At 35.8% G+C, this 12901-nt stretch overlaps 1 protein-coding gene across 1 annotated transcript in view; it reads right to left on the reverse strand.

Moving 5' to 3' along the window:
• Positions 1–9858: 9858 nt before the first annotated feature.
• The window catches only part of LOC110466435 (nuclear receptor-binding factor 2-like), an 8713-nt gene continuing 5670 nt past the window's right edge, over positions 9859–12901 (reverse strand). Inside the window, exons 3-4 of the mRNA XM_021522921.1 lie at positions 12245–12375; positions 9859–11788 (exon numbers count right to left, since the gene is read on the reverse strand). Of these exons, the coding sequence (XP_021378596.1) occupies positions 11252–11788; positions 12245–12375 (668 nt within the window). The 3' untranslated portion in view covers positions 9859–11251. The remainder of the gene's footprint in view (positions 11789–12244; positions 12376–12901) is intronic.

The raw sequence follows: 12901 nt of genomic DNA on the forward strand, positions 1-12901 counted from the left end.
GAAACGCTTTGATTAATTAAGAATGTTTTTATCTAAGGGAGTAATTTTCAACATTGTACAAATAGGTATATTATCCTAAAAAGGTTCAATTTTTTGTAGTACATGTAGTAGATTTGCGCAGCTTGTATTGCTATAGATTTAAAATTTGTACATGTGTACTCATTTATAAATTTGTCATGAGTAGCTTTGTACAGCTAATATCTATATATAGAAGTTATCACTTTTGTTCATTAACAAACCACTGTACGTGAAGTAGCCTTGTACAGAACATTCTTTTAAACAGTAATGAACTCTTTCACGAGATGATAAATATATTGTGCATTTCAATCAATTGTATTATATATGTATATTATTGAATTTGAATTGGTTGCCATTTACTCATTCACCCCTACATATTCAAACTGGACTTGCCCAGTCTTTGATTTGGTAAGGTTCAAATGTGACTTTAGGGGTGAATGGGGTAATGAGTAGGGATCTAAAATACTTAATTATAATTTTGTTTTGTTGGATGATGCACCAGTTCAGTGGACCATCATTAACTTAACCACATTTCTCCTAACTAAAGTGTCTGATTAGAGAAAGCGCTGGGAACAACTTTGACTTGTAAAAGAGAAATTCTAATTCATTTGAGATGTAACACGGCATTTGATTGGTCAATCAAAATAATTTGCAACAGTAAAACCATGATATACCGTCCGCAAATTTCTCATTTGCATATGAAGCCCGGATGGCGATTGTTAATGACGTTGATGACCCCGCCTGACCCTTAAACCTCATGAAATTGATTATTCATGACGTCACTTACAAAAGCGTGACCCCAAAAGGTCAACATAATTCTGCCTCACTTTGAATATTTCTGACGTCACCAATCCAGAGCAGCGAGACCCAGAATTTGAAGAAACACTCAAAAACATCTTAAAATCGTCGTTTCTGTCTGTGGTTTTGGTTGATATGAATTAGAATGGGGATAACCCTACTTTATCCCCACTATGGTTATCCCCTAATTGGTCCCAAAAGCACTGGCCAGAAAACTTTTAATAGGTAATAGTAGCTAGGAGGTTGGACCATGCATACCCCTGGTACATTATATAATCGCATAAAATGTTTCCTTAATAACATCAGTCACATACCAGCATGTCAAGTTGTGATTTGTATTCTTCTATTTATTCTATGTTTAGTCAGTCGTACACATATTCAGTGGGTTTTTTTCTTTTTCTAATTCATATTTAAAATATGTGGTATAGCAAAAACAATGTACACAGGAAATTATTTATTGTCTTTGATTATATGATGGTAAATGATTGCAATTGTTTCTATACTTTAAAAATATAATAATTTATGTTATCAAAACCGCAGTGTTTTAGCCTAATATTTTAAGAATTTCATTGATGTACTACTGGTATGAACTACTGGTATGTATGTACTACTGGTATGTATGTACTACTGGTATGTATGTACTACTGGTATGTACTACTGGTATGTATGTACTACTGGTATGTACTACTGGTATGTACTACTGTTATGTACTACTGGTATGTACTACTGGTACTACTGTTATGTACTACTGGTATTGTACTACTGGTATGTACTACTGGTTTGTACTACTGTTATGTACTACTGGTATGTACTACTGGTACTACTGGTATGTACTACTGTTATGTACTACTGGTATGTACTACTGGTATGTACTACTGTTCTGTAGATTCCTGAGTTGTGTAATCCTGACTAGTGTTACAATATAATAAACATAAGTATTTTCCATTGGTGCCACTTGCCTGGATCTGTATCATGGTGATGTTTAAATATGCATATTTGTTCTTTAAAACATATATTTTGACTGATTTCCAATGCTCATCCAATTCTTATTCATAGTTCTTTGTTGTATAGCTGTCAAACCTCCCTCATTAGGAAGGAGACTCTCTCATTTTGACCAAAATTTACCAATCTCCCTTGAAACTCCCCCATTCCAGTCCAAACTCACACAAACTCAAAATCCTCATCCAGTGGTCAAATGATCTAGTTGCTGCAGGGTGTGTGTAATGATCATAACAGGTGTGTCTGAATCAGATGAAGGCTTTTCGGAGTTATTTTGATTCATAAAACAGGAAAGATTGTGCACATCAGTTTCAGTCACGTTTCATGCTTTTTCTTCCTCATTGGAAATGTGGAATGAGGTGGTTTCAGAGGTTGACACTTATGTTGGTGGTTCTACCATGCTCAGTTTGATGGAAAACTACATGTATACTATTTCATGTGTTAACCATTCTTTGTGTATACAAGAATTCTCTAGTACCTGTTTGGGATAAAATTCTTAATCAATATCTATGTTATATCCTAGTAAGAATCTTATAAAGCTCCACAGTGTTATGCCACTTTCAATCTTTTCACCGGTAAATTTAATTTTCTTTAGATGTTCTTTGTACAATATAAAGTTTGAAGGTATCTGTTTTGCTCATCATTATTATTGTTTCAATTGCTTAGATGTATTTTACTGAATGAGGGTACCAGACCTAATTAATATATTAAAATTGAAGTAAAATTCAAATTTTGAGGTTTGGTTCATAAATTCCATTCACCAAAGTTCACTCCTGATAGAATTATAAATATTGTATATACACTTATATTTTGTCAAAACTTTGACTTAAGTACATTTTACAGATAGAGTTCTAGTGAGTTATTTTAGGTCCAAAAGTACAAGTTGTCCAGAAATCCTCTGAATCTGTTGTCTTCCAGCTGTCCGCTATTTTTTATGTATAATTCATATACATGTACTATCTTTGTAGACCTTTCAAATGTATCGTAATTTAAGAATCCTTGTCTATTTATTGTGAACCATATTTAAATCATGAAATATGTCGGTGAATATAATAAGAAAATTTTCAGGATGACCAAAAGAATTTTCTGCTAGCAACAATAACTGTCATAAAATGTTGGGTGTTTAGGTATATAAAACAATTGACTTATAATATTGTACCTATCTTTACAATTCATGTCATTGTTAAAAGGTGAAGCTTGTTACAAGTACTACATTATAACATGGTAAACTTTATCCCAATGTATCATTGAATTTGCTGGCTGTGAAACAATGAAGGAACAATCAGTAAGACTTTTGAAAGGATACCCAATAAGTATTAACGTCCTAGACCATACCCATCAGAATCACATATCCAATTTTATCACATAATGTACTGTGTAATCCAGTGAATGCACCCATGTCATACTTGCTTGCGTATTAACCTATGTAGTATTACCTATCAGCTCTTTGATTGGTTGTAAGTTTCAATTGTTTCAATTGTGACGTTACGCCTAGGACAAGTACATGACTTACACACTGGAGTCAAAATTGCGGCTTTTTACATTTCAGGGTTGCATGAAACTTTTCGTTTACACGAATAAATGCCACAAATCTTGATAATGTGATCAAAATGATTTAACACTCATTTTCATTTTATATATATATTGGGGACCACACGAAGTATTTTTCAATGAAATACATTTATTTTCTTCTGTCATACATAATTAAAGTTGTATGGAATGTGGAACTGTTCATGTACACTAGTTACCTGATCACAGAATATTGTTAATGTGTATGCCACTTCTGAGACAGGAATTCGGTCATAAAATTGTTTGGTTGTTTTCTTCAGTGTGAACAGAAAAGTGATGTGGTCAAGTATATTTTTTATTTCCATTAAGATGTTTACTATAAATGACGCTGAATTGTTCCTATTCAATTATATGTATTATAAATACATTCATTACACTAAGTTGTATTTATTACCAAAACCTGTCTGTTAGAATTGTTATTTTTGTCTGTCATATCGGGAGACTATAAACCACCACACACAAGATTCTGTACTTTCTATCAACGAATGACTGTTTGTTCTATACAATTCAGCTGTCACTTTTGAATTACTTACTAAGTGTGTGTTTACGCGGTAGGTGTTTAGGGGGTCAGGGGGCCGTTTGAGAATAAAATTCATCATTATATAATTATGCATAGAGACACTTTTGTGGTATATTAATTCTAAGAAAGTATTTCAGAAATTCTCAATATAGCATGGAGCCACCTAACTTATTTATATTACAGTAGCAAGTGCATTACAATAACCATGGGTATGCATTATATTGGTAAATGGGGAACTGGGAGGCAAGTAAGGTCATAAAACCAAATTAACTGAATTGTTGTATTGAAGGGAGTCGCATTGTATTAGTACTAGTTCTTCTTGCAATATAATCGTGTCTGGGCTGTACATTTTAAACCATAGAAAACATTTTGATGAAGCTGGAAGGATATCTGCATCACATACAGGTGTGCAATGCTCTATATCTAGGTCACTGACCTTTATGGCATGCTATTGACTGTTAGAGGAGACAGGTTTCATGGGTTTGTTCCCTTAATCAAATCTCTTCTTATATGCAACTCTCTTTTCGTTTTTTGTTGGGTTTTTACTTCTGAAAGATTTTCCTTTTGTCATTCTTTTGTTGTTAGATTTAATGCAATATTAACTGTTCCCATCACTGAATTGATCCATATTATTTCTGAATTTTATGTGTAGACAATGTCATGATTTTTTTTTTTTTTTTTGAAATATACACTAACATATATATAAGCAGTGCTGCTGTTGTTGTTTTTGTTAATAAATGTGTTGCTATTTGAAATATTTGTCTGTCATGTGTTTGTAAAACCTCTACACCATATCTCTGAGTAGTATGTAAAACCTCTACACCATATCTCTGAGTAGTATGTAAAACCTCTACACCATATCTCCGAGTAGTTTTGTAAAACCTCTACACCATATCTTCGAGTAGTTTTGTAAAACCTCTACACCATATCTCCGAGTAGTTTTTGTAAAACCTCTTCACCATATCCTCGAGTAGTTTTGTAAAACCTCTACATCATATCTCTGAGTAGTATGTAAAACCTCTACACCATATCTCCGAGTAGTTTTGTAAAACCTCTACACCATATCTCCCAGTAGTTTTGTAAAACCTCTACACCATATCTCCGAGTAGTTTTGTAAAATCTCTTCACCATATCCTCGAGTAGTTTTGTAAAACCTCTACACCATATCTGCGAGTAGTTTTGTAAAACCTCTACACCATATTTCCGAGTAGGTTTTGTAAAACCTCTACACCATATCTCCGAGTAGTTTTGTAAAACCTCTTCACCATATCCTAGAGTAGTTTTGTAAAACCTCTACAGCATATCTCCGAGTAGTTTTTGTAAAACCTCTACACCATATCTCCGAGTAGGTTTTGTAAAACCTCTACACCATATCTCCGAGTAGTTTTTGTAAAACCTCTACACCATATTTCCGAGTAGTTTTGTAAAACCTCTTCATCATATCCTAGAGTAGTTTTGTAAAACCTCTACAGCATATCTCCGAGTAGTTTTTGTAAAACCTCTACACCATATCTCCGAGTAGTATGTAAAACCTCTCCACCATATCTCCGAGTAGTTTTTGTAAAACCTCTACACCATATTTCCGAGTAGTTTTGTAAAACCTCTTCACCATATCCTAGAGTAGTTTTGTAAAACCTCTACACCATATCTCCGAGTAGTTTTTGTAAAACCTCTACACCATATTTCCGAGTAGGTTTTGTAAAACCTCTACACCATATCTCCGAGTAGTTTTTGTAAAACCTCTACACCATATGTATGAGTAGGTTTTGTAAAACCTCCACACCATATCTCCGAGTAGTTTTTGTAAAACCTCTACACCATATCTCCGAGTAGTTTTGTAAAACCTCTACACCATATCTCCGAGTAGTTTTTTAAAACCTCTACACCATATCTCCGAGTAGTATGTAAAACCTCTACACCATATCTTCGAGTAGTTTTGTAAAACCTCTACACCATATCTACGAGTAGGTTTTGTAAAACCTCCACACCATATCTCCGAGTAGTATGTAAAATCTCTTCACCATATCTCCGAGTAGTTTTTGTAAAACCTCTACACCATATCTCCGAGTAGGTTTTGTATAACCTCTTCACCATATCTCCGAGTAGTTTTTGTAAAACCTCTACACCATATCTCCGAGTAGGTTTTGTTTAACCTCTTCACCATATCTCTGAGTAGTTTTTGTAAAACCTCCACACCATATCTCCAATAGTTTTTGTAAAACCTCTACACCATATCTCCAAGTAGGTTTTGTAAAACCTCTACACCATACCCCCGAGTAGTTTTGTAAAACCTCTACACCATATCTCCGAGTAGTTTTGTAAAACCTCTACACTTTATCTCCGAGTAGTTTTGAAGTGTAAATTAATATGGAATGGTGCTTGACATCCATCGGAACATTGAAGAAAGATTTAGGGCAGTAAACTAGTGTACAACAGGACATTTTCGCCATCACATATATAACTTAATTTAGTGTGTTGTGTACTGATATTCACTATCATGATAAATTTGCCCTCAGTATTGAATTTGAAGGCAGAAGTTCAACTGCAGTGAACATTTTCTGGTTAATAGTATTTACTCTGGGTTCTAATGGGACAAGAATATGGTCCGTGTGGAATTCTTTTTGAAGATATTTCAGGCATATGACATTGGATTTGAAAAAAAAACACTTCTTTTTTTCAGTGAGTTAAAACAGCAATTCCTGTCATAATTTTTCGTCCTATACCATTCACCTCCTGGGTTCTTTTGTTTCAGTGCTAATCAATCAAACAAGAGATCTCAGAGGGATCTTGGCACTCAACATTGTACCATCAACATTAGTTCTGTGTCAGTTAGATCTTTTCTCTTCTTTACTCTTATCTGCCTGTCTGCCATCTTAATCAATCTTTTGAACAACCTCAAAAGTTAACATGCACAACTCAGGACCAAGGGGAACCTACATTTCAAATTTCAAAAAATTTCCTCAAGTAAATCTGAGAAATAGCGATTCAAAACAAAAACTGTAACATGATGGCCAGGCGATATGATTTGATATGTAGAACTAAGAACAAGAGGAACCCTGAGGTGAAATTTGAGAAAGATACCTCCAATATGTTTTGAGCAATAGGGTTAACTCCCAAACTCAATACGACCACCTGCCAGCCATCTTGGTTTTCCAATCATCCCCAAAATTTTAAATGCGAAACTAGGAACCATTGGGAGCCTTCATGTGAAATTTGATAAATAAATGGCACTAACAAAAATCGTTTAAGGACGGACCGACCACGGACGCAGGGTGATTTGAATAGCTGAGATGGTGGGCTTAACTCTTTCACCACTCTAGACCATCATGGACTCACCCAGATGAATGTATGGTAGAGTCTATTCAAGTAACCTAGGGGTGAAAGGGTTAAAAGTTACATTGAGTTTCCGAAAATAACGGTCAGTCACTGAAAACATGGTCCTATTGATTTATAAATGAATAAATATACAACATTTGATATAGCGCCCTATCTAGCTAACATAAGCCACTCTAAAGCACTTTACAGTACATAGATATACAATTTAATACAGTCAATACAATTAGCATATATATTAATCAATACAATATTGAGGAATTCGCAGTAGCTGCCTTATCAGGCGCTAACTACTTAGTCCTTTGCCACCTGGCTAATATCTCCTTATGTGTGTATGCTTGTGTGTGTGCTGAAGATGTATTGTGTTCTGTTTGTAGTGGGACTATGCTTCCAACGGTATCATTTATAGTGCCACCTCACTTAAATGCTGATACATCACAGATACCGCAACACCCACCCCAGATCATTTTATACTCCACCTGGGTTGTTGGAGTTGTGTGGGCTGGAGAAAAACACTTTCTCTAATATTCCATGCGTACGGCGACTTCAGGGATCAAACCCCGGCCGCCTGCTTGGAAGGACGGAGTGTTAACCATTGACCAATACTCCATAATCATTATTCATAGTCATTTAACCAGTTGAAGCTAATAAATAATTAGATTGTATTTTGGTGGCAATTAAAAATATAAAGTAAGTTTTATTAAATGTATGCAATACCTTTGCTCACATGATATGAAATACCCGTGTCCTGAGCTTATGCCTTGGGTCATGGTGTTTCCAGTCAAAAAGACTACTTGTCCAGAATGGCTCAAGAGAAAAGGGGATTTTGACTCAATTTGGCAAGAAACTTCCCTGTGCCAAAATTATTCCGTTTTATGTAAATGAAGGGTTAAAAACAAATGAAGGGTGTAGATGCCTTGGGGAAATACAGGCAAAGACATTCAAAATACTTTGGCTCCCCTGGCTGTCGGGGCCAAGTGAGCTTATGGGATGGTGTGACAGTCATCTGTTTGTCCGTTCATCTGTCATCAAAGCTTTATTTTAAAGACTCTTCTTCTGACAAAGTGATAATCACCACAACAAGGCCAAAGTTCAGGTACATTTTTTTGAGGTGATGATCAGGAATTCTGTACAGGCCATAATGTAAATGATTAAACAGCTCTTGTTTGTGTGTTTAGGGTTTTGTGTCGTCTCAACAGCTCGGGTCGTATAAAGATGGTATCCACAGACTGGGATGATGGGCCACTCAAGGACAACCAAACTTGGAAATAGAAGTAAACATCCAATTCTGTAGAGGGACTTTCGGAGTTTTCTTGTGATCATGCAGCAATATGATATAGCTTCTGGGGAATACATTTACCCTCATGAAACTTGTGGTACATGTACTAGCATAAACGACAGAAGGTGTACAATGCACCATAATAGGTCACATCAAGGTCAAATGAATGTTACATTCAGTCAAAGTTTGTAAGAACTATATTTTCATCTATTAAAGATGTCTCTATGAATCTTGCATTAAAGCATATTGGAATCTAATAAGGAATGTATGCAGTGTAATTATCACATGTATATTATGGGAATTCATGTTGTCCTCTGCCACAAAACGAAGCTGGGGATGTAGGATTACCATTGACATACAACCAGTTACATTTTGCTTTAAGGTCAGGAATAAACAAAATACTGAGGCTAAGGTCACATTGTAACTTTTATAAGTAGAACGTATTGCACAAAATTTTTGTGACTTTGACCTGTGACCTTGGTTAAGATTTTACATTCATGTCAGTTATAGACTAAGTACAGCAGCTCAAGTCACACAACTTCACATTCCTGTGTGTCTTATATGAGTAGAACATTTTTGTAACCTTAACCTTTGACCTTGGACTCTAAGGCCTTGCCTAAGTTCTTTTAGTGTGTGGGCAAGGCATCCATGTCTTTAAAACAACTCGCCCGTTGTTAATTTCATGCTCAACTGAACTGCTCGGCGTCACAGAACTCCACTGAAGTGCTCGGCGTCACAGAACTCCACTGAACTGCTCGGCGTCACAGAACTCCACTGAACCGCTCGGCATCACAGAACTCCACTGAACTGCTCGGCATCACAGAACTCCACTGAACTCCTCGGCGTCACAGAAATCCACTGAACTGCTCGGCGTCACAGAACTCCACTGAAGTGCTCGGCGTCACAGAACTCCACTGAACTGCTCGGCATCACAGAACTCCACTGAACTGCTCGGCATCACAGAACTCCACTGAACTGCTCGGCATCACAGAACTCCACTGAACTGCTCGGCATCACAGAACTCCACTGAACTCCACTGAACTGCTCGGCGTCACAGAACTCCACTGAACTCTTTGCACAGACGTTGGATCTCGCACTCCCTGTATTTGGTTGCTTTGTTTATTTCTTGTTTGCCAATGTTCACTTTAATGATAAATATACCTCAATAAGAAGGGTGAAAGTTTACATATGAAAAAGATTATGGTACACAGTAAGCACCAGGTTGAAGTGTTTCTATCTAGCAGACGTTGCAATGGGTGATATACACAAATGTGTACACATTACCAGAAAATTGACATAAACAATTCTTAGATCTAAACAAAATACATAAAAACACAAAAAAAAATCAAAACAATAGCTTTATTATTAATTAAGGAATCTTTCACACCATTTAATTGCCATAGATTCAAGTTAAGGATTGTATATGCTATTGACAAACATAATTCATAATCATCTTCCACAGTTTAACATGTTACACAGTACAAATAAATGACATCAAAACATCCATTGAGCATCTATAACAGTGGTTAAAAATTTACAATATCATAGTTAACAAAAATTGGTCCCTCAAACATTAACACAATAATACGACATTGAAATGAATATACACCGGGTACTTTTTGAAAGACTGGTGACATGTACAATAAAACCTGACTTTACAACAGTGAGTTCCTAAATCTGAAGACATCATATAATATCTGCGATGTAGTGAGTTTGATGAAAGACTGGTTTTTCTCCAGCTAACCTCAGCTTTGTAGACTTATTTCTATATCTGTAATTGATGGTATCCAGTCACTGTACCGTGTAATTGATGGTATCCAGTCACTGTACCGTGTAATTGATGGTATCCAGTCACTGTACCGTGTAATTGATGGTATCCAGTCACTGTACCATGTAATTGATGGTATCCAGTCATCCTAGATGATGTTAACTGAGTTTAGTATAATCAGAACACTGGTTTTACTTGGATTAATGTATTTGATGTGTTTAATGAATGCTATGTTAAATGTAAAAAAGTTTTCCATACTTAGCAAACAAAGAAATAATAAAACATTGAATTTCATTGCATATTGTAATAATAACAAGGGTACCATGTGATATGAGTGGAACGATATACACCTATCAAACCATAGTATGGTAAACCTGGTAGGAAAATAAACAAAGGGCCATTACTCTGTATATAGAGAAGTACAAGATCTAACTTCAGTCGCGCCTCCCAAGACACATGTATAGCAAATTTTGTGAACATAGGCGAAATAGTAAGAAGCTATTCTGCAGACAACTCTACTATCACAAATGAATAAAGAATCACTATAACTCTGTATATCTTGTTGCTTGAGACCCAATGTCAGCATGCGACATTGCACTTCCCCAAGATAAAGTATGGTAAATGTTGACGGAGCATATATTTAGCAAAGAAGTGATGCTCTGGAAAAACCACTGTCAATGCCCAGCCAGTCAATACGTCCCTTCATAGACGGCCATATATAAATAGGAGGTATAGGATATCATCTAACAAACCCTGTACTGGTGGGGATTTCACTCATTTCACCTTTTTTGTTTACTTCTCTGACCTACACTATACACATAGTTAAAAACACCCTGGTACCAAAGGGTTACCACTTGAACATAAAAATACATGTAACATGATATCTCAGTGTTGTAAATAAAGACAAATCATCATGAAAAAAATTGCTTGGAAGCTTAAATCTCCAGCAGTAATAATTTTCGGAACATTAATCACTGAAAAAAATACCATTTTCCTCGACACTGTGTTCTAAGGCTTCTACTGGAATGCCAATCGAATCAAAGTCAAAATGAGGTTGTTCTAGGGGAGGTAACTCAAAGTTTGGCGACTTGTCATCTTCGACAGTTCTCCCAAATATATCTTTATTATCTGAGCCTCTATCTGGCCTGCCAGCAGTCAGTACTCTTTGAAGCAGGAACTCATTATCTCCCTTACATTCATCTAAGTCCTTTATGAGTATATGAACATGTTTCCGTAACTCATCATTTTGAACAGTCAGTTCTTTGATAATTGTTTTATCATCTCTTGGAACTTTCTGCACTATTTTGTGCTCTTCTGGTTGTTGCTGATTTGACACATCCCCACGTTCCTGTTTCTCTCGATTGATAAGGTATTCGAGCATGGAGTCGGTGTCAGACAGGGCCTGAGATGCAGCATCAATACTGTTCGGTGAGCCATCAAGGTTCAGAAAGTCGGTCTGTGTTCCTTGACTCTGTGTTAAGTCTTTCTTGTTAGATATCTTTATCTGTTTACAAGAATATTTTATCAAAGTCAATATGAGGTCTGATTAGTTCAACATGTAAATCAAAATGATCAAAAACATAAAATCAGTAAATAAAACATGTAGATCTAGGGTATACACATAGCCTATAACATATCTGACACATCAACAATTAACATTCTGTCAAAAGTCTGATACATGTATATTGATATCGCAGGAAATCACAGAATCAGAATTACTGATGCTCAAGCAGTATTGTGTGAGCGGATATTGGTATGATGAATATGCATGTAGCTTATGATAATCACAGAATAAGTTATCCCTTTAAAATGTTTTATTGAACCTTTCCCTGTATATAGCTTAAAAAGCTTGCATGCATTAAAAATAGTTGTTAGACAAATGGATTAGGTGAGGCTGAATATGGCTAAGGAGTACAAGGTTTATGATCTGCTGGAAAAGAAGCCAGGTAAATTTACATACCTGGAGTGCCTGTAACTTGCTGAGGCGTTCCTGAAGTAGATCCTGCTGACGGAGATGGAATTGATGTTGGAGAGATATGGAATCTTTGGCTTTCATACAAGTAGTTAACTGCATTGCTTGTAGCAGATGTTCTGTAAAATGAATTGAAAACAGTTCTGAATGCACATCAAAAAGACGCAAGGAAAAATTAAGATGAAATACCAGCTTCCACCTAAGGCTGCTTTGTATTTCAATGTAAATGTATAAATATACATGTACTCTAAAATATATGACAATTTATGCACAGTAAATTTTTACATTTTGACAATTTAAACTGTTTACTTTGTGGAATGTTGGTGTTGCCAATACTGCTGTAATATATCTATTTAATGTGTCAATATGCTTGTGCATGAATATTTTTATGCAAGTTTACTTTAAAGTAGTTTAACCAGTCTGGACATTTCCACTTCTACATGTATGTGTTGTCGGAATAAATCATGTAACAAGAGGCCCAGAGGGCCTGTACCGCTCACCTGAACATGTTTCAAATAATTGGTATGAAGTAAAGATATAGCACTCCATGGTAGGTGCTGTAAGTACATATGAAATTTCAGAAAGATCCATCCAGTACTTGAGATATAGTGAGAACAAACTTCAAACAGAGCCCCACCCCTATGG

The sequence above is a fragment of the Mizuhopecten yessoensis genome, unplaced genomic scaffold, assembly GCF_002113885.1.
Source record: "Mizuhopecten yessoensis strain PY_sf001 unplaced genomic scaffold, ASM211388v2 scaffold11133, whole genome shotgun sequence".
Classification (NCBI taxonomy): domain Eukaryota; kingdom Metazoa; phylum Mollusca; class Bivalvia; order Pectinida; family Pectinidae; genus Mizuhopecten; species Mizuhopecten yessoensis.